Source organism: Monodon monoceros, unplaced genomic scaffold, assembly GCF_005190385.1.
Source record: "Monodon monoceros isolate NGI ecotype Baffin Bay Population unplaced genomic scaffold, NGI_Narwhal_1 Super_Scaffold_18, whole genome shotgun sequence".
Lineage (NCBI taxonomy): Eukaryota > Metazoa > Chordata > Mammalia > Artiodactyla > Monodontidae > Monodon > Monodon monoceros.
In genome coordinates, this window is record NW_021703774.1 from 5078993 (window position 1) to 5101567 (window position 22575).

The window sequence follows — 22575 nt, forward strand, 5'->3', positions numbered from 1 at the left end:
TATAACCTGTGCACATCCTCCTGTATACTTTAAATCATCTTTAGATTACTTATAATACCTAATACAATATAAATGCTATGTAAATGGTTGCCAGTGCCTGGCAAATTCAAGTTTTGCTTTTTGGAACTTTCTGGAATTTTTTTCAAATATTTTCTATCTGGAGTTGGTTGAATCCACAGATATCGGGGTGGGGGGGTGAAGCAAGCTGAGTTATACTTCTTTTTCACACATCCTTTGTCATCTTTTCAGTTTGCCCTTCAGTAGAACTCTGTCTTCTCTCCAGTGATTTGGTAAAATCATGGTGAAATTTTGAATCCAGCTAAGGTCAATATTACTGTAAGAAATGTGTATTTAATTTTGTACAACTAAACAGAAATGTGCCACAGTCTTTTCGGTAGAGGCAGTGTCACTAAGATCTTTTGGCTCTAAGGAGCAGCAGTGCCTTTCCAAACCATGAGCTCTCTTAGTGTTCTGTTGGTTCTTTAAGGCTTCTCATTACCACCTTTCCCCAGAAATTCGGCATGTAACATTTTTTAGTTTGACCCGGTCTGATTTCAAACTAGGAACTGGCTGTTTCAGTTTATAATAAACTCATTAGTTTATTCAGCTTTTGTTATATTAGATGCCTGGTGCCATACTCAGCTTTGGGAATATAGAGATGATTGTATCCTGTCTGCTGGGAATAAAATAAACACTCTAGAAGGGAAGAGAAAACTATAAATAAATAATTGATTGTGTAAAAAAATAATAATAATTGTGTAAAAAATAATAATTGATTGTGTTATGATATATGCATTAGTAGTGGTAGGCATGAATTTATAACATACGTATTAAATTTAACTTAGTATCTATTCTTAAAGTTTAGATGCACACTATTTTTTCCTTTTTAGGTCCTTTTCCATGTGATATATGCGGTCGCCAGTTTAACGACACTGGAAATTTGAAACGCCATATAGAGTGTACCCATGGTGGAAAGAGAAAATGGACTTGCTTTATCTGTGGGAAATCAGTACGAGAAAGGTGAGGAATTATCTAAATACCCAGAAACATCCTGGTACTGTTATGTAGAAATAATTAATGAATGTATTTTATAAGGATTAGGGTAACACAAGACACAAGATACTTGAATTATGCTTTAATTTGAAATTTAAGGATAAAAGAAATTATGTAATATGTTGCAGAAGGTTGTTTATTCATTCATTTATTTATTTTAAAGACATAAGCTACAAAGACAGACAGAAAAATGACAAGAGCAACACAGGTTTGGAAGCTAGAAAGCAGATGTATCAGCGGTAACTGACTTAGCAGATCTGAGGAAGACAGATCCCAAAGTGGCAATGGAGAAATTGAGAACCTAGCTTACATCCCAGAAGCCACGAAAGGTATGGGAACTGGCAGTCTCAGATGCCTCTGGAACTAGGGTGAAGGACAGGCGGAGTAAGGAGCACTAGAGTCAGAACTGCTCTAGAAGTTAAGTTAGATCATTGGCTTCTCTTCCGTCACCCACACAGGCCGTTGCTGCTGGACATCTTGGCTTTTAGATTTTACTCTTCAGACAGTAGATTAGAAAACAATTCCCTGAAAACATGAGCAACCAAAGGACAAATATATTCCCTGGTAAATAATACACCCAGACCACCTACAGTGAAACACAGAGTCATCAAGGCCTACCCATGCTCCCTGATCCTCCCATCTGTGTTTAGCCTATCACACTTAATCATGAGCAGACAGTGAAGAATTACAAGACACAGAAGGAGAACCTTTAACATGGGAGATTTATTCCAACACAAAATGAAACAAAAACTTGAAGGAAACATTATGCAGGAAGAAGAAAACTTGCAAAAAAAAAAGTAAACAATTACTAATATCCTCAGTTGAAGATATAGAATCCATTAAACAAGAACAGGATGTTATACAAATGAGTCACTGACGTGACAAATCAGAACTCCCAGAAATTCAAAGCATGATCCACAAAGTAAAGACCTTAACAGATGGATTGCAGGACAAAATTAAGGGATCTCCAAAAAAGTAGAGCAAAAAAATACAGAACTGAAAAGTAAAGATTAGAACATTTGGAAACCAGGCAAGAGGTCCAGAAGGAAAGAACAGAGAAGATGGAAGGGAATAAAATCATCACTGAAATAGTTCAAGATGATTTCCCAGAACTGAAAGACATGAGTTGCCAGACAGAAATGACCCATTAAATGCTTAGGACATTAGGTGAAAATAAACCTACTCCAAGGTGCAGCACTATGATGTTTCAGAACACTGGGGACAAGGAGAAGCCTGTCTGTTTTTTCTAGGGAGAAAGTCACACACATGGAATTAAGAGTGAGAGTTACTCGGACTTCCCTCTGAGCAGCAGCCCTGGAAGTAAGGTGGTGCAGTTGTACCTTCAAAATTTGGAAAAAAAAGAAATTCCAACCTAGAATTCTGTTCTTAATCAAACTGTCAACAAGTCTGAGGATAATAAGGATACTCTTCATGATGTCAAAAAATTAGCTTTCACTGTAATCTTTCTCATGAAGCCCCTAGAAGGTGTGCTTCACCAGAATGAGAAAGTAAACTGATGAAGAGGAAGACCAGGAAACAGGACTTTTAATACGGTAAAGAGGCAAAGGGAGTTCACGGGAGGATGGTGAATGAAGATCCCAGGGTGTCACATGTGCAGGATGGTGAATGAAGATCCCAGGGTGTCACATGTGATTATGTGATGGGTACTGAGTCCACACTCGTAGTGGCCGTGACCCATGACATGTTGAGGGTAGTCAGTGCTAAGATCCCTGCTGACATGTTTCCTCTGTTAACTAGTGGACAGAACGCTGGAGTAGGTCTGACCCCAAGGCTTTATTGTTTTACTGTGGTAAGAACATTTAACACGAGATCTACCCTCTTAGCACATGTTTGGGTGTACAATGTGGTGTTGATAACCACAGGCACAATGCTGTACACTGGGTCTCTAGAACTTACTCATCTTGTGTAACTGAAACCTCATACCCATGAACAGCAGCTCCCCATGTCCCCCTCGCTGACCCAAATTTTCATCTGTATTCTGCTGGCTGTGTAGTACCTGTATGCTTAAGAGGCTCCTGCTGTTGTCTGTATGCCTGGCTGCTTGATTTAACTGAGGATACTCATTTCATTTCACAGAAATGTTCTTTTGTGACCTGTCCATGAGAACTAGACATAGGTCATGGTACGCCTAGGAGCCAGATATACACAGCAGCCTACTCACTTTGACCGTGTCTCTGCCAGATTCCAGTACCAGGTCCCCTCCAGCCAGCCAGATGCTCTGGTTGGGATGAACCCTGTGCTTTGCAGTATTTGGTCGTGACTTTACTGCTGACAGGCTGGAAAGGGCTGGTGCCAACGCTCAGGGAAGCTGAGCAGCCAGGCCGACATGGAGACCCTGCTGCTATTACCTTGTGGGCCCTTTATCCAGTAGTGGCCATATTGTTAGGTTTGTGCTTGCTACTCAGTTTTTCAAAAACATACGATACATAGTTTAGTGATTTGTACTATATAGGTAGTAAAGCAAAGAAAGGGCATACTTACATAAATGGTTATTTCTGAGAGAGGGACGTGGTGGGGGATAGGACCAGGGAGGAGCATGTGGGGAGTTGTAAGGGATGGGAGTGTTCTCTGTCTTATCCTGCATATCAGCGTTTGGTACTGTTCTTTAAACAATATGTGTATATTTATATTCTTCAGTATATAGAAGTTCATTATTTTAAAAAGATTAGAAATGCCACTTTCCTAAAAAAAAAAACAAATGGGTATGATGGCAGGAAAATAAATGTGCTATATTTATATGAAAACTTGTATTTACAGATTGGTAAATTATAGTTTATCTTATGCATTATAAATTTTTTTCCCTTAAAGGTCTTCCTATAAAAACAAAAAGCAAACAAACCAAAAAAGAAAACAACCTTTCCATGTGTTTTCCTTTCTTCCCCCCCAGAATAACTTTGTCCATCCTTACTCAGCAGTGTATGTACGTGGGAAATCTCTGAATGTTAGAACTGTCGGAAATGCAGCAGTGGTTACACAGTGGCCCATCCAGGGTCGGTAGGGCTAGCAAGAGTTGTGTCCTTTATTTGGTTTCCCTTTATAACGTTGGCATCTGGAAATTACAAGTGCCTGTAAAGTTTTCTTTGCCTTAAAACATTCTTTTAACAAGTTTTGAGCACATATTGGAAAGGAATAGTACTGATAAACTGGATTTCTTATATATTATTAAACACTGTCCACTAAAATTAACGTCAGTTTTACCTAATCAGTAGTGACAATTGAGCATTTTTCACTTGTATTTCTTGGAAGTTTACATAAGCTATATATTAAATCTTAGAGCAAACCAATGGCAAAGGAGGCCAAAGTTAAATTACTTGCTTTTTTTAAGGAGAGAGACATAATAAACATGTTTATTGTGCTGGTGCCACTAATCCAATAAAGAGCAAACATATTGTAGGAAAAAGGGAATAATTGACATCGCTATCTGTTAGCTTGAACTCTGTTCTAGTAAGCTTTCTAGAAATCTGTGTTTAATACATACATTGGCATTAAAAAATCCGTAGCTAAATATATATATATTTTTTTTAATGCAGAACTACTTTGAAAGAACATTTGAGAATCCATAGTGGAGAAAAGCCTCATCTTTGTAGTATTTGTGGGCAAAGTTTTCGTCATGGAAGCTCATACAGGTAGGTCAAGCCATTTTTTCCCCCAATATTAGGTACGATAAAATTATATCTCCACTTTAACTCTCTTTTCTTATCATTGCGTTAGTTGTTTGATGAATTAAAACATGTTTTAGCACTTGTGATAAGCAAAGTTGTGCAGAAAACTGTAGACTTTTGCCCCTACCTTTTAATATTCATTTTGTAGTATAAAATATTTTAAAATATTTCCTCATCACTAAGTTTGGTGAATGCTTTACTAAGTCATTGTCATTTAAATATTTCATTATTTTTCTTTGAATCAAAATTCATGAAAACTCTGGTGTTCTAAAGTTGGTGTATTTTTTCAGTACTAATTATCAAAGAATATTTTGATGTGAAAATATGACAAAATTGAAAATTCCAGGATTCTCAGTTTTAGAATGTCTTCTGAGTAATAGCTGTAACTTACGTAATATTTGTATAGCTGAGTGCTGACTACATTTGCAATTTATGAAAAGTTTTTTAATGAATAAATAATAGATTACTTACTGTGAGATATGTATACAATTTCAAATTTTGTTAATATTCTTAAGACTCTAGTTTTTACACTATCATTTCTTACTTACCTCTTTTTAAGTTTAAACAGAATGTTTCCCCTTTAGATGTAGTCCAGTCCATTTACTGGTTTTAGTCATAGGGGAATCAATACCTGTTTGGACAACTTGAATGGGAAGGCTGTTCATTTCACTAGGATGTATTGATATATAGTCGGAGGATTGTGGGGGTAAAAGTAATTCAAGTTAAATGAATTTTAATAACCTATTATAATAACCTTTTATAATCTGTTTTTGGGTGACTATGAAATGAGCCACACTTTATTTGTTTAGTGTGAAGAAAAGTAGTAAAATGTGATTGTCAGAAAGTTGACTACTTATTAAATTTGCTAAGTTCTCAACTGTCAGTGTATAAGTGGTGTCAGTTGTCCAGAATAGGATTAATCCTTAGTAATTTGCTATCATCATATGTTTAAGTCACTTGTGCACTTACCCCCTGTGTCCGATTCTAATTCCATCTGATTCAGTCCTCCTTTTGCTCCCTCTGCAACATCGGCTGACGCCCCTAGACATTTGGTAGGTTCCCAGAAGCAGATTTAGGATCTTAAAGTCAGGAAGGAGTATCATCCAGAGGTCGTGGGAGCCTGTGCAGATGTTGAAGTGCTGCTTTAAAACTGGTGAGTGGGAGCCCTGGAGTCAGGTGGTGAAAGTGGGAAGGACCCTGAAAGTCAGAAATGGAACAAATAATGGGTGAGCGTGGTTGAGTAAGCAGCCAGCGCTTGTTATTTAGAGTTAACCAAGTTTTTTCCTTCTGTGTCACTAGTGTCAATGGGCTTCAATTTTTTTTTTCCTTCTGTGTCACTAGTGTCAATGGGCTTCAATTTTTTTTCTTTATAGACTTCACTTACGAGTACATCACGACGATAAAAGATATGAGTGCGATGAATGTGGGAAAACGTTCATCCGTCACGATCACCTTACAAAGCACAAGAAAATACATTCAGGTGAGGCGCGTTTTGTAATGATGTTTCCAAGATCCTTTTCAAAAACACCTGAAAACCACATCATGTTTATTTTGGCTGTAATTTAAGTGATTTGGTATATTTGGTCGCCTCTTTATAATGCTGATTGTAAAAACCTTTTTTAAAAAGCATCTGAAAGAGACATAATTTTGTGACATGTTTTTTGGTCACTGTAATTTTAATCATTTGGTTACCCTTTATGACCACAAACTGTATTTTAAAATGTGTTTTAATCAAATTCTCAAGGTTTGCATTTTGCATATTATGTAGATATGTGCAGTAATTACTATTGGCACTTCTTTGAAGGAAGAAGCCAAGATAATATTTCTCATTTTGATTGGATTTGAAAGAAGTTAGCAAAACTTGGATGCTTGAAGAGAGTTATTATAATTGGGGTGTTAAAGTTGATGTACTAGTGAATTTTTGAAGCCCTATCTTTGGAAGAGTACCTTAATAATCCTGATCAATTTCAGATCTTTATTCTGTATTTATAATTTTTATACTCTGGGGATTCATTTCGTATTTTCCTCTCAGATTGATGTTCAGGAAGTGCTAAAAGAGCCACCTATATGAGCACAATAATGGGAAAGAGCCATCTCTATGAGCCCAGTAGAACAGGTGATTATTATTATTATTTTAAACATAATTAAAATATAAAGTATGCAACAGATATAACATTTTCTTAAATGACCCCAATGAAGCAGGTTGCGGTTGTCATAGCCACTTTTAAGAGATGTTGAAGGTCTGATGACTTTCTCACTGGAATTGCGCATTTCCATTTTCAGGAGAATTCTAAATTCCTAATCCCAGAGGTCACATGGTTTAATTGCACACGGGTGTTAAGTTGAGACTGGTTTTTAAAGGCCAAGACTTTGTAACTGGATATAAGAATAGAGATGACATGGGGCTTCCCTGGTGGTGCAGTGGTTGAGAGTCTGCCTGCCAATGCAGGGGACATGGGTTCGTGCCCCGGTCCGGGAGGATCCCACGTGCTGCGGAGCGGCTGGGCCGGTGAGCCATGGCCGCTGGGCCTGCGGGTCCGGAGCCTGTGCTCCGCGTAGGAGAGGCTGCAACAGTGAGAGGCCCGCATACCGCAAAAAAAAAAAAAAAAAAAGAATAGAGATGACAAATTGGACTCATCTAGAATTTTCCTTTATATTTGTATTTTGGCTCATTGCAAATGTAAGAAATCCCCACAGATGAAAAATCTTTTAAAAGTAAAGCACAAAGATCTGAAAATGTTCAGGTCCTTTTTATAAACATAAGACAGCCTCATCTTAAGTGTACGTTCATTTGAGGTGTTTGATATCCAGACTTACATATTCCTAAAACACATCCTGAGTTTTGAAGTCCTTTCATTTATCTTACTCTGTTACACTGAACATCAGGGTTTGAAGTGTACAGCAAAAGGCTACTGATTCCTTCTCCAAGTGGGGAGGAGGCTTCACACCCATAAAAATAAGTACAGAGTCATTGAAGGAAGATATTTGAGTAAGAATATAAGGCAAACAGCCCAGATAAAGAGTGGCTTTACCTTCCTGGTATATGTTTTCTACCGTGTTATCTTACTGTTGGATAATTTGTTTCTGGGGATAAAAAAAAAAATTGAAATGCACCTTATAACGAAAATATTTGGGTCTTTAAGGTGAGAAGGCTCATCAGTGTGAAGAATGTGGAAAATGCTTTGGTCGTAGGGATCATCTCACTGTCCATTACAAAAGTGTACACCTTGGAGAGAAAGTGTGGCAAAAGTAAGTGAAAAGGCAGAGTTTCTCATCATCATTACCTTGATAAGTCTGGGTTGGAGGAAAGTTGTCTCGTAGTTCATTTCATGTAATTGAGGTTGGGTTAATCAGCGATTTTTCTCTAGCTTCTATAGCTTTTCTGCAGACCTAAAGGAATTGAATGTAGCATATTTTTCATACTTGTTTTCGGTTGATTCAAAGGCTAGGAGGAGGTAGACATTGAAGTGAATGACTAGTATAAAATCTTGGCTTTCTTTGGGGATTTCATTTATGATTGGTTTCAGGGGCTCTTGGAGAGCTAAATATAAATAAACATACTGCCTACATATATTGTCATTAATGTGACAGCAGTTACTGGAAAATATTTGTTGTCAGAATTTAAACCTCTTTTTATTCACACTAAACATTTAAAATGGTATTTTATTTGAAGGAGGTGTGTACTGTCTTTGAACATCAACTTTTTAGCACAGTTTAGATATCCAGGCTTAACTGAGATTAGTTGTTGAGTTTAAAATGTTCAAAGAAGTTCTGTTCTTGGACTAGGTACTTGGAGCAAATGGTAAGTAATAGACTTGGTCTAAGGTGTCAAGAAACTTAGTGTAATGATATGATCAACAAAATACACATAGTATATGTAAATGTAGTAAATGATAGGCCAATTTGAAGAAGAGTAAGGAGTGTTGATTTGTATTTCTTTTTTCCATTTTCATGTATTGGTTTATTGTTTCTTTCATTGATTTTGTTCAGTGATACACTCATTGAATCAATGTATTCATTGTAGTCATTGAACTCTTGTATTCACTAGATACAAGGAATGCTGCTAAGTGTTGGGATATAAAGATATACATGATGCTGTCTGGAGTAGAAAATAAAAACTTCAACATATTGTATAAGTGGGTGGAAAATAGAACTGGAAACTCACTTGCTCCACAGATTCTATAACTGTTTTTCTCAACTCCTTTATACCCTTAAAAATTATTTAGTACTTCGGGGGCTTTTGTTTATAGAAATTATATAATATAAAAATAACATTATTGTTTAAATAAATTATATAATCATATTAGAAATTAAAATGATTAAAAATTAAGTACTTACTTATTAATTCATTTAAAGTAATAATATACCCATCATGCTAACGTGAATAGCCATTTTATGGAAAATAACTACTTTACAGAACAAAAACAAATACTAAAGAGTGGCATTTTTAAAATATTTATTTTTGGCCGTGCCGGGTCTTAGTTGTGGCATGTGGACTTCTTAGTTGCGACATGCATGCGGATCTTGTTCCCTGAGCAGGGATCGAACCCGGCTCCCTGCATTGGGAGTGCGGACTCTTACCCGCTGGACCACCAGGGAAGTCCCAAGAGTGGCATTGTTTCACATTTTTGTAAGTCTCTTTAATGGCTTCATAGAAGACAGTTGGATTGTCACATGTGCTCTTATGTGTTATTTTGTTTGAAGTAAATGAAGAAAATCTAGCTCACTCAGATACATAGTTGGTAAAACTAGGAGTAGAGGAATATTAAGCCTTCTTAGAAAACTGTGGTTGTTACTCTTTGCTGCCACACCAAAACTAAACCAGTGGTAGTTTCTTCAAGGTAGTTGCAAAGAGGAATCTGAAACAAGATTCATGAAGCTTTCATACTGTTCCATTCAGTCCATTGGTCTATCTTGTGCTCTGAAGTGGATTTTTAACCTACTGTAATATGCATTTGTCATTTGGAAAATAAGGGTTCACTGAGTTATGCAGATTTTCCCAATGTTACCACATTTCACAGTACAGGAACAACAAATCACACTTGTTAACATTGCTTCCAGTCTCTCAGAAGGAGAACTGGGAAGCTGTCAAGATCACAGGGGCAGATGCAAGTTTTCCAAAATTATTAATTAGCTTGAAAGCTCAAATTTTATCACTGATAACAAATACTGTCAGTTTTTTCCCTTGAAGTGACAGGCTTACTTCATTGAATTTTCAAGAAAATGTCTGCCACCTACTCAAGTCCAGCTGTACTCTGACTTCTGTTTCCTCAAGTGGAATGGTGCTTCGTGAGGGGAGGGATCCCTGGGCTCACAGCGGGTCTCGCAGGCGCCTCGAGCGCACAGAGTACCCAGCGTGCAGTAGAGCTTCATGCTTCCCACCTCATCACGAGGTTAGCGGAAAGGCCACAGTGCAAAGGGTGAACTTTAATAAAATTAGTAATTTTACTGCTTTATCACAGTTGTTTTTCTTTCTGTGAGTACATCGTGGTGAAAATGTACAGTGACCATTAGTACATTTTGGTATCACTACCTTGTTTAGAGCTGAGGCACCACCACTTTTACCCACTGTTCCTTTTGCTCTTTAGTGTAAATGTCAACATCGTGAGAAAAGCAAGTCATGTTTAAAGTATGATTTCGAAAATAATTTTGATCTCGTAGACCCTACGAAAGAGCTTTGGGATCCTCTCCCCGCCAGCAGGGCCTGTGACCTATCTGCTGGCCTAGATACTTGTGGAACCAGAATCTGTATTCTCCATGCTCTGCAAGGGCTGCTAAGGGTAGATCTAGAATATGGAGACTTACGATCATTTCGTGGAACCAACACTTACTTCTAAGAGATAAAAAGCCATTGAAGATTTTAAACAAGAGGATGACATAATTGGATTTGTATTTTAGGTACATCACTCTTATTGATGTATGGAAGCTGGATTAGTGGTGGATAAATCTGGAGGCAAGTAGATCAACCAGTTAGAAGGCTGTTATAATCTAGGAAAAAGATGGTGAGGACCTAAACTAGGCAGTAGCGTTAATAATGAACAGTGGAAGGTACTTATTTGACCAATATTTAGGCCTTTATTGAGAGAATGGGAGCAGTCACAGGTGATTCCTCTTTCCGAGGAATTCCTGTTTCCAAGTGAGTGGGTGATTGACACCAGCCACTGAGTTAGAGAATATAACATAGGGAGATGATGAGTTTGGTGTATATTGACTTTGAGATGCTCAGTGCACACTGAAACATAAAATCCGATAGGTGGATAGTAGTCTACCTCTCAGAAGTGAAGTCTGGGCTGTGTATAAAGAATTACATGTGAGCACTTTATGTGCAGATTATTCAAGGAGAGAACGTGGAGAGTGATGAAGACTAGCACCTGCCCCCCAACCAGTCATTTTCAAATGTCTCTTCTTCTAAATGTTTTTAAATGGTGACTCCTTCAGTATCCTCTCCTTCACTTTCTGTTCACTGTTGTAAGCTGTTGGGATGTGACCTCTGGCCTTACTACCCCTCTCCAGTTGCTATCAGTAGGAGTCTCTTATTGCCAAATCCAGTAGACATGTTTAAATCCCTTTCATACTAGGCATCTCTGCTCCATGTGGAACTGTGTATCACTCCTGCCCTGAAAATCTCTGCTCTTCAGCATCTGTGTGAGAGTGGAGAGATATATACATAGAGCCTGACCCATGCAGGTCCTTGTAGATTTTATCTTTTTCCTACATACACTGTGAGACAGTTTGTGTTTTGAGCATATCTGTGTTTAAAATGTCACTCTGTCCATAGTACAGACCAAGATTTCTTAGCCACAATACTACTGACATTGGGGCCTGGTCATTCTTTGTTGTGGGGTCGTCCTGTGCATTGTGGGATGTTTATCAGCATCCCTGGCCTCCACCCACTAGATGGCAGTGGCCAGTAGCACCTGCCTACCCCTAGTTGTGAGAACCAAAAATGTCTTCAGGCATTGCCACATGTCCCAGGGGGGTCAAAACTGCCCCTAGTTGAGTTACCACTGCTGCTTTCTCTATGTGCCCATGGGAACCCTGTTTGTATCTCTGTATTTAACATGGATATACATGGAATAAGATAAGCCAGGCATACAGGTTGCAAGTCTTTTGCTAAGTTTATCAATGACACTCCCAGTTCACTAAATCCACATTATCTTTTTAAATGTCCATTTCATCAAGTAGAAGTAAGTTCCTAGAAGACAGGGCCTTGCATGGTGTCTCTGTAACTACTTTGTAAATGTAGAGTTGGATGAATTGAAAAGTGAGAATGGCATTTGAAACCTTAGGCATACTATCGCTATTTAATATTAGTAACAACATGCTAAATATTCCAGTAACACTCAGTGGATATGTTAAGGCCAGCTGTCTTCTAGAACATTATGGTAGCCTGTGTTTGATTTGTTTTTCCGTGTACTCATTAGAAGTGAATTGCTTCCAAGGTGAGATGATATGGCTTTCCTAGTAACTATCACTTAAATGCTAATCATTTTACAAATATATTAATCCTAACAACTAAATTTTTGAGTTTAGGATTGTTTAACTCACAAGTACATACTCTTAGGCACTACACTTTGCTTCTAAGTTAACTTCTGAGTAATTTATAGCTTTTTATGTCTATTAATCTACAATAAAAATAAAAGACCAGTATCTCATTCTTTTTTACTTAGGTGTAAAATTTATTTTAAGTTTATAATATTTATTTGTTATAAAGAGTACCTACTGAGGAAAAGTGTCCCCTTTTGATGAATGCAGATTTTGAGACTGCTGCAGTTTCATTTTTGCATCTATTTTAACGAAGGTACAATTTATACAGAAAAATTCACTCTTTTTAGTGTGTAGTTCTGCAGGTTTTGACAAATGCATGCAGTCATGTAATCATTACCATAAGTTGAGACACAGAATAGATCTATATCACCCCTGAAATGTCCACCTTTGCACCTTTGTAGTCAACCCCCTTTTACCCCTCTCATTGATTTTTTTTTTCTGTCCCTACAATTTTTCCTTTGGTATTTTTTAACAGAAAATAATAACACAAAAGTTTGCTGATCTAAAGCTTAAAATTAAGCAGTTTAAAGTTGAAAATCTAAGGACATCTTTTATAGATTTATTTGTTGAATATAACTGGAGAAGGAAGAATCAGAGATAAGGTTGATACTTAAAAAGTATTTCCATGTTCATTTGGAGTTCTATGCTTTACTAATGTGAGAATTATATATGAAGTTATAAATGAGTTGTAACTTATTTTCATTATGTTATTTATTAAAATTATATTGAAAAGCTCAAACCTTTTTATTTTCTTAGATATAAAGCAACCTTTCATCAGTGTGATGTTTGTAAGAAAATTTTTAAAGGCAAATCAAGTCTGGAAATGCATTTTCGGACACATTCAGGTAAAACCTAATGGGTATTTTGTATATATTTTTGTGTAATTATTCAGAAGTGAAATATGGACATTTATACTTTGTTGTTCTTGGTGAAATTGTTTTGTTTTTTCCCCCAGTAAGACTTTTACTTATTAGAATTGACGTCATGAACAGACAATATTCTGATCTACTATTCCATATTATGTAAGCTTCAATACTTTTGAATATCATTTTGTAGAATTTGGGAAAATTTTTTTCCATAGGGAATTTATTCAACTTTTAGTTCTCATCGTCCCCTTTTCTGGTTGTTTTTGGTTCCTCTATATCTATGAGACGCTCTGAAGACATTTCTTTTATTTTCTTCTCTTTTAAAAGAGTAATTCAAATATGACCTCATTGTCCTGTTTACCAATTACTGTTTTATATTTATTTATTTATTTATTTTTGGGTGCATTGGGTCTTTGTTGCTGTGTGAAGGCTTTCTCTAGTTGCGGCAAGCAGGGGCTACTCTTCGTTGCGGTGCGCGGGCTTCTCGTTGTGGCTTTTCTTGTTGCAGAGCATGGGCTCTAGGTGCGCGTGCTTCAGTAGTTGTGGCACATGGGCTCAGCAGTTGTGGCTCGCAGGCTGTAGAGTGCAGGCTCAGTAGTTGTGGTACATGGCTTTAGTTGCTCCGTGGCATGGGGGATCCTCCCAGACCAGGGCTTGAACCTGTGTCCCCTGCATTGGCAGGTGGATTCTTAACCACTGTGCCACCAGGAAAGCCCCCAAGTTACTGTTGCGTAGCTTTCCTTTTTACATAGTCAGTTGTGATTTATAGTAGAATGATTTGTTGTGATTTATAGGTAGTTATAGTAGAATGATTTGCTTCAGCTGGTTTCCGGAAGTTATTTTTCTTAATCTTTCCTTTTTTCCCTTGGCAGTGCTACCATATATTGAAACATAGATTGTTGGATTTTTTCCTATATGTTGTCATAGTTCTTGTTTGACTTCTCATGTAAATTAACAATTTTTAAAGCTTTCTTTCCTTCTTTTTAAGAAAGAAACCCATTAATGCATTTATGGCTGCCTTGCTTTATATTTACTTTGGATTTTGTCAAGCTGCTGTTCTGGTAGGGAAAAATAATTGATTTCATAAATATCAGAATTGGAAATAACTGGATTTGGGCAATTTCAATAGCAAAGGATTTCAGTAAAGAATTTATTACTGATATAGTACTGCTGTTAAAAATAAAATTACACCTCTCTCAAAATGAGAAAGTCATAATTTGGGGGGTATATAAATATATAAATATGTAAAAAATGAGGAAACTATATTAATGCTAGTCTCCACACTAGTTATAAGTAACATGCCTAATAAACTCATGATTTGAAAAAGATGGTGAACTTACGAAAAGTTAATTTGAAACCACTGATGATTTAAGAATTGTAAAACTACAGGAATTATCTAGAGGAGAAAGTTAATAAGAGCTGGCTTTCTAACTGCATTAAGTTTTTTGAAAACACTGATTTGTAGTAATTAGTTGATGACCAATGACCGTGGAATTCTCAACTCTGGATATCTCAAAGTTAGTTGGAATTAGGGGCAAGTCCTTCTGTCCATTGAAAATTAAGGAAATGAGCTCTGTTACAGAATAAGATAAAGTTTATGGCTGTTATGAAATGAGAGAGAGAAATCATTTGAAGCAGGGGTCAGCCCACTTTTTTGGTAAAGGGCTGGATAGTAAATATTTAAGTTTTTGTGGGCCAGACAGTCTCCATCTTAACCACTCAACTCTCTGTGGTAACATGAAAGCAGCCATAGAAGGGTATAAATAAATAAATGAATGTGACCACATTCCAAGAAAATGTTATATACCAAAACTGGCAAGAGACTGTATTTGGCTTTCAGGCTATAGTTTGCCACCTCTTGATCTAAAGTGATCAGCAGGCTACCCAGACAGGACTTCACAGAGCAGCTGTTCCAAGAACTGGGTGCTATGCTCCCAAGTCCACTCCTGAGATTTACAGGTCCAGAAACTCAATTTTATATCTGTGCACTAATAGTTATAAGTATTCTGAGGAGTTCTTCAATAACCACTGGAAGTAGAATCACCAGTGTCAGCTTACTATTAACCTTCTAGAGAATGAGATATTAATGTGTGCTGGCCAAAGTGTCCTTTTCTCTTATCAAGGAAGTTGAGTTGCTAAATTTATTCATCAGAAGGAGAATTGGTAAATGTAGTTATAGAATAAAATTAGGTAATAATTGTATGGAATCATTTATTGAGGAAATGGTGAAGGATGCTGAGCCATCTTTCCTGTTCTAACAGTGCACCTCTCTGGTGATGAGAATAATTGTGTTCCCCAGATTCCTTTTCTCTAGTGCAGGTACCCTTAGTGCATTGTCTGTACTGTTAGATTCTTGTTTTTTGGAATCCCCTTGCCGGACTCCCTACAGACTTCTTCTCTTCCATTGTTCCTTCTTTAGAAGAGGTACAAATAACTGATTGGTTTTAGTTTTGGCCAGGTCAGTACCCTTAAGTGCTTCAAATGAATAGATATGATCAGCGCCTAGCCTAGGACTTGTAAATAGTAGGTGCTTAATAAATATTTATTCAAGGAATGAATTTATCATGTTTTCCTACAACTACCCTCTAAACTCATGTATGTTTTCAAACCACACAATTAGAGAAATTCATTGGAAAATGGATATAAGATTTTTTTCTACAAATGTCTTACTCTCATCTCTTATGTGCTTTGCTTGTGTAATCCTCAGAGTAGTAATTATGTCTATTCAGCAGTAGTCTTGTTGAGATGTAATACATTCAGTTAAAATGGGTATAAAGCTGATAAATTTAGGGCTTGATTTTAGACTTGGCAGAATTTTTAAGCTGTTTTTTATTGAAGTATAACACATAAAGTACACAAATGAATTTTTATAAATGAGTGCTTCTATGTAACCACCATTCAGATCAGGATGTAGGACATTCAGAACTCCAGAAGCACCCTCTCTGGCCCCTCCCAATCAGTAACCTCCTTGCAAAATAATCATTATTTTGACTTATGTCACCATTAATTAGTCTGTCTGTTTGAACTTCATATAAATGGAATCATACAGTATGCACTCTTTTGTCTGGTTTCTTTCAGTCATATGTCTATGAGATTCATCCATGGAAGTAGTTTGTTTCTTTTCATTTTCATATGAATATATCAAAATTTATTTATCTGTTGTGCTTTGATAGACACTTGGTTTGTGTTTACTTGGGTCTATTATAAATAAAGCTGCTCTAAATATTCTTGTCTATGATTTTTCATACACACTGCATTCATTTCTCTTGTGTACATGCCTAGCCCTGGGATTGCTGGCTCATAGGATATGCATATGTTTTACTTTAGTAGACACTACTAACCAGTTTTCCAAGGTAATTGTGACAATTTACCTCCTACCAGTAGTGTATGGTGTATGAGAATTCCAGTTGCTCCACATTTTCACCAATACTTGATAGTGTCTCTTTTTTTAGCCATTCTGTTGGATATGTAGCACTGTCTCAAAGTGGATTTAATTTGCATATCTGTGATGAGTAATGATATTGAGCACCTTTCCATACACTTATTGGTCATTGGATATTCACTTTTATGGAACACATGATTCATTCTTCTGCTGATTTTCTTAAATTGGATTGTCCATCTTTTTCAAATTGATTTATGGGAATTCTTTCTATATTCTGGGTATGAGTTCATTGTTGGATATCTAAATTACAGGTGTCTTCTAGTCTGTGGCTGGCTTTTCCACTCTAGTAATGATATCTTTCAATGACTGAAGGTCCAAAATTTTAAAGAAGTCTTGTATCAAGTTTCTTCTTTCTAGTTAGGTTTATTGTATCCCCTTTAAGAAACTTTTGCCTACCCCTGGGTCATTAATATTTTTTCTTTTACCTTCTGACGATTTATTTTAACTTACATATTTAGATTATGAACTTTATCTTATTTTTGTGTTTATTATTAGGTAAGGTCAAAGTTCTTTGTTTTTTTGACGTGTGGTTATCTAGTGGCCCTAGCATCGTTTATTGGAAAGACCATCCTTGCCTCAGAGCATTTCAATGGCCTATTTGTTTTAAGTTAAGTGATCATATATGTGTGGTTTGTTTCTGGACTCTCCTCTGTTCATTGGACTGTTCGTATATTCTTTCACCATTACTATACCATATAAAGTACTGTGGCTTTTGATATCTTGTAGTGTAAATACTCCAACTTTGTTCTTTTTCATTGTCTTTCTTATTCTTTTTCCTCTATGTTTTCATATGAATTTAGAAACAGCTTATAAATTTCCAAACACAAATACCTTCTAGCTACTTTTGGATTTTCTAAGCATACAAACTGGCCCTCTGTGAATAATCACAGTTTATTTCTCCCTTTTTAAGTCCTTGCATCTCTCTCTCTCTCTCTGCCTTATTGCTTTGGTTCATATCATCAGTGGTATATTGATAGTGGAAATCCTTGTCTCCAGGGAAAAGCTTTCAATGTTTCATTACTAATTATGTTTTTTATAGATTTTTGTAGATACTGTTTTTCAGATAAAGAAATTATCATCTGTTCCTAGTTTAGTTAGAGTATTTGTCATGAATAGGTGTTGAATTTTATCAGATTTTTCCCTGCTTTTATTGAGGTGATTATATATTTGTTCTTTATTATTGTGATAAAATACATTGATTTTTGTTTTGTTTTGTTTTTGTTTGGGGTTTTGTTTTTTTTTTTTGGTCTATGGTCATGAGACATATTGTCTATTTTTTTTTCCTTGTTATGTCCCTAACAGGTTTTATTATGACTATGCTGGCATCAAAAAATAATTTGGGAAATAATACATCTTTTTTCAGTTAACTGGAGGAGTTTATATAATATTGGCATTATTTCCTCATTACTATTTGGAAGAATTCACTGATAAATTCCACTGAACTTGTTTTCTTTGGAGAAAGGTTTCAATTAAAGATTCCTTAATAGTTTCAGAGCTGTCAGATTTTCAATTCTTGTTTCATTTTTAAGGAATTTTATTTAATATAAAATATAAAATCTATTGGCAAAATTCAGAGTATTATTTATCTTTTAATGATTATAGGATCTTTAGTGATAACCTTATTTTATTCCTATTGGTAATTTGTTTTTTCTTTCTAGAAATTTGTTGATTTTATTAATCTTTCAAAAAACTACTAGATTTTGTTGATTTTTTTTTTCTCTTTTATATTTGTTGTATATTTCTTTTCTGCTTTTCTCTTTTTTATTCTTTCTATTTTATTTGGGTTTAATTTCTGTCTTTCCCTATCTTCTTTATATAGATGCCTAACTTAATTAAATTTGGCATTTCTTATTTTTTATTATACATATTTTAAAGTTCTAAACACTTTAAACACTGCTTTAGTTACAGTTCACAACTCATTTTATATTTTATGTTTTCATTAGAATTCAGTTAAAAATAGTTTTTAATGTCTTCTGATTTATTCTCTCATTTGTGCTTTATTTTAAATTGTACTGTATTGCCCAATTCCTAAATATTTGGGGATTTCTAAGTATTTTTATGTTACTAATGTCTAGCTTAATTCCACTTTTGTCAGAGAATGTATTTTATTCAAATATTCTGCATTCTAATATGATATTTTTGTCTACTTATTCTATAAGTTACTGAGAGCTATATGTTAAAATCTCTAACCTAACTGTTGATTATAAATTATCTATTTTTCATTTTGAGTTCTTCAGTTTTTTGCCTTATATATTTTGAGGCTGTGTTATTAGCTATGTACAGATGGTTATATCTTCCTGTTGATGGTCCTTTATATCATTGTAAAATGTCCCTTTTTATGCTGGGATAAAGGACCAGCTCTCTTTTGGATAATATTTATGTGGTATTTTTTTCTTTTTACTTGCAGTCCTTATATGGGCCTGTATTTAAGATGTGTGTCTTTGGAGTATTATTTTATTATGATAACCTCTTTTAATCAGGATGTTTAGTTCATTTAAATGTCACATGATTTCTCATTTATTTGGGTTCATGGGTTCAAATCTGTCATCATGCTATTTGTCTCATCTGTTTCTTGATGCTTTCTTTTTCTTGTCTTCATTTCCTTGTAATTATGAAGTATTTTTATTATCCATTTTCCCTCAGTTTACTTGTTAATTGTATGTTCTTTCAGTATTAGTAGTCACCTTGAAGATCACAACATGTGTTCTTCTTAAATTATTAGTCTATCTTAAATTAGTTCTTGATCCCTTTTCTAGACAATTCAAAGACCTTATGACACCTCATCTCTCTCAGCCTTTACGTGTTGTATGTATTTTCATTTTACATATACTTTAAACCATGTAAAACATTATTATTTTGTTTGTTTGCTTTAAATAACTCATTTATTTTTAACCATATTTACCCTCCACTCCTTCCTTCATGACCATTTTCCTTCTTCATGTAGGATTCCCTTTTGTGCATATCTGCTGGCACCAAATTCTCTTAGGTTTTGATTGTCTGAAAATGTTATTTTACTTTATGGAGACTATTTGGCTGACTATAGAATTTACATTAGCAGTTATTTTTCTTTCAATATTTTAAATGTGTCATTTTTTTCCTCTTTGACCTTCTCTAGTGTTTGTTGAAAAATATACTGGCAGTCTTATTGTTGCTCATTTAAAAGAAATCTGTCTTTTTCACTGCTTTTTAAGATTTTTCTGTCTTTGATTTTCAGTAGTTTTATTATAGTGTGCCCAGATGTGTTTTTGGGGTTGTTTTTTTTTTTCTTTCTTTTTGTATTTTGTAAGATGTGTAGAACTTATTGCATCTATGACTTGTCTTTCATTTAGGAAGACTCTCAGTCAATTTTTCTTTCAAATACTGTTTTTGACCTATACTCTTATTTTCTTTCTGGGACACCAATTATATGTATGTTAGACTGATCACTTTGTCTTATGTACCTCTCTCTTGCAAATGGCTTACAATACAAGTTTATGATGTAACAAATCTGTAGGTGAGAAGTGTGACCCAAGCTAAAACCTCGGTGTTGGTAGGGCTCCATTTCTTTCTGGAGGCTCTAGAGGAGAATCTGTTTCCTGCTCATTTGGGTTATTGGTAGAATCGATTCTTTGAGTTGCAGGACCAGGGCCCAGGTTCTAGTTTTTTAACTGGTTGTAAGCTGAGAGCTTTCTCAGCTTCTAGAGGCTGCCACATTCCGTGGGTCCTAGCCTCCTTCTTCCATTTTCAGAACCAGCAGTTCGGGATTGAGTTCTCTTGTCACAGCTCTCTGACATTTTCATCTTTAGTTATCACTGCTTTTAAAGACCCACGTGATTAGATTGGGCCTACCTGGTTAATCTCCCCACTTCAGGGTCTTTAACCTAAATCATATCTGCAGAGACTCTTTCACCATGTAAGGTAACAAAATCATACTTTTCGGGGATTAGCCAACCACCCTGGCTACTGTAGGAATTTATGTTTCATGGGAGAAAAACAAAAACCAAAAACTGCTGTGTGAGAACCTGACTCAGGAAGAATTGAAAACTGGCCAAGCTTCCTTATTCTTTTTTTTTTGCGGTACGCGGGCCTCTCACTGTTGTGGCCTCTCCTGTTGCGGAGCACAGGCTCTGGACGCGCAGGCTCAGCGGCCATGGCTCACGGGCCCAGCTGCTCCACGGCATGTGGGAACTTCCCGGACCGGGGCACGAACCCGTGTCCCCTGCATCGGCAGGCGGACTCTCAACCACTGCGCCACCAGGGAAGCCCAAGCTTCCTTATTCTTGATCCTCATCAACTCTCCTTATTGTAACATCAGGCTAGACATTGGTGTTACTACTTCTCATTCTGATCCAAAGAACCAGGTTAATCGAGTTGCTGTTTTAGCTTTTATCCTTCTTGGGTGGGAGGAAATCAAATGCTCTAGTTTACAACTCTTTTAGGGGCTATAGTGGGAATAATAGCAAGCAAGCAATAATGACGACAGCCTAGGTTTATCAAGTACTTACCACGTGCCAGTGTAATGCTAAGCACTATTATTTCATTTTCTCATTCAGTCCTTTCACCACGTCTGTGAGGTAGGTACAGTTATTATTCCATATAACAGGTGAGGAAACTGTGCTTACAAGTTGGGGAGCTTGCTCCAGGTTTGCCTGGTAAATGGTGTAGCTAGAACTCAAATTAAGATCTTTTGGATGTTTGAGCTCATTCTCTTTACCAGCTACTATACTGTCTCCACTTTGTAATAGCATGCATTACTGCTTTTATTAAGTTCATGTAAGAATTCCCATGGAAAATTTGCTACTTAACTAAAATCATTGTCTTACCAAGTGACTGCGTTTTACAGTTAATTTCATTTGTGTTCATACAGGTGAAAAACCATACAAGTGTCAAATTTGCAATCAATCTTTTAGAATTAAGAAAACTTTAACAAAACACTTGGTCATTCATTCTGATGCCCGGCCTTTCAACTGTCAGCACTGTAATGCAACATTTAAGCGGAAAGACAAGCTGAAATACCACATTGACCACGTTCATGGCATAAAGTCACCAGACGATCCTCTCAGTGCTTCTGAGGAGAAGCTTGTATCCTTGCCAGTAGAGTACTCATCCGATGATAAAATCTTTCAAACAGAAGCAAAACAATATATGGACCAGCCCAAAGTTTACCCGTCAGAAGCCAAGACTATGTTGCAGAGTGTGTCTGCTGAAGTGTGTGTCCCTGTAACGCTGGTTCCAGTCCAGATGCCTGACACTCAGAGTGACCTGGTGCGTCACACCACTACTCTCCCTCCACCTTCTCACGAGATCTTGTCGCCACAGCAGCCATCCACTGATTACCCACGAGCAGCTGACTTAGCTTTCCTGGAGAAATACACTCTTACTCCTCAGCCTGCAAATATAGTTCATCCAGTCCGACCTGAACAAATGCTAGATCCTAGAGAACAGTCTTATCTTGGAACGTTATTGGGCCTTGATAATGCCACTGCTGTACAAAATATTTCTAATCGTGAGCATCATTCATGAGTAAATCTAAGCATTCCACAGACTTTTTCTGTGGTTACGCGTTAATGGTAGCCTAGAGCTGACAGCTTTTAACTTAGTGGGGCTGCTATTTTTTCATTTTCTCTAGTTTCTCAAGTCCTCAGAACCATTTCAAATCAAGAAAAATATGTATCTCTGTTTACTGAACATATGAATATTTGGACATATTTTGAGGTATAATATTTGAAATGGACATTTTTATGATTTTTTTAAAGGCTAGTGCTAATTTTTAATGGTTTCTCTAACTTTTCAAAACTATTAGCTGTTAACATTATGAGGGTATTTGTTTTTAGTCATCAGTGGAAATTTTTATTCTTCTTTAGTCTCATTCCTCATTTCTCCCGTCCCCATCTTCCAAAGAAGTGTTAAGGATGATGTAGCTTTTAAGAAAGAATACAAGAGTATATAGAACTGATAATTGCAACTGTTCCTTATCCTAACTTAAGTGTCATGATTATTTCTT

At 36.2% G+C, this 22575-nt stretch overlaps 1 protein-coding gene across 1 annotated transcript in view; it reads left to right on the plus strand.

The window, feature by feature from the left end:
• ZBTB41 (zinc finger and BTB domain containing 41) overlaps nt 1-22316 on the plus strand; it is a 45388-nt gene extending 23072 nt beyond the window's left edge. Inside the window, exons 6-11 of the mRNA XM_029230943.1 lie at nt 891-1020; nt 4605-4700; nt 6110-6216; nt 7880-7985; nt 13041-13129; nt 21439-22316. Coding sequence (XP_029086776.1) covers nt 891-1020; nt 4605-4700; nt 6110-6216; nt 7880-7985; nt 13041-13129; nt 21439-22094 — 1184 coding nt within the window. The 3' untranslated portion in view covers nt 22095-22316. The remainder of the gene's footprint in view (nt 1-890; nt 1021-4604; nt 4701-6109; nt 6217-7879; nt 7986-13040; nt 13130-21438) is intronic.
• The last annotated feature ends 259 nt before the right edge of the window (nt 22317-22575 follow it).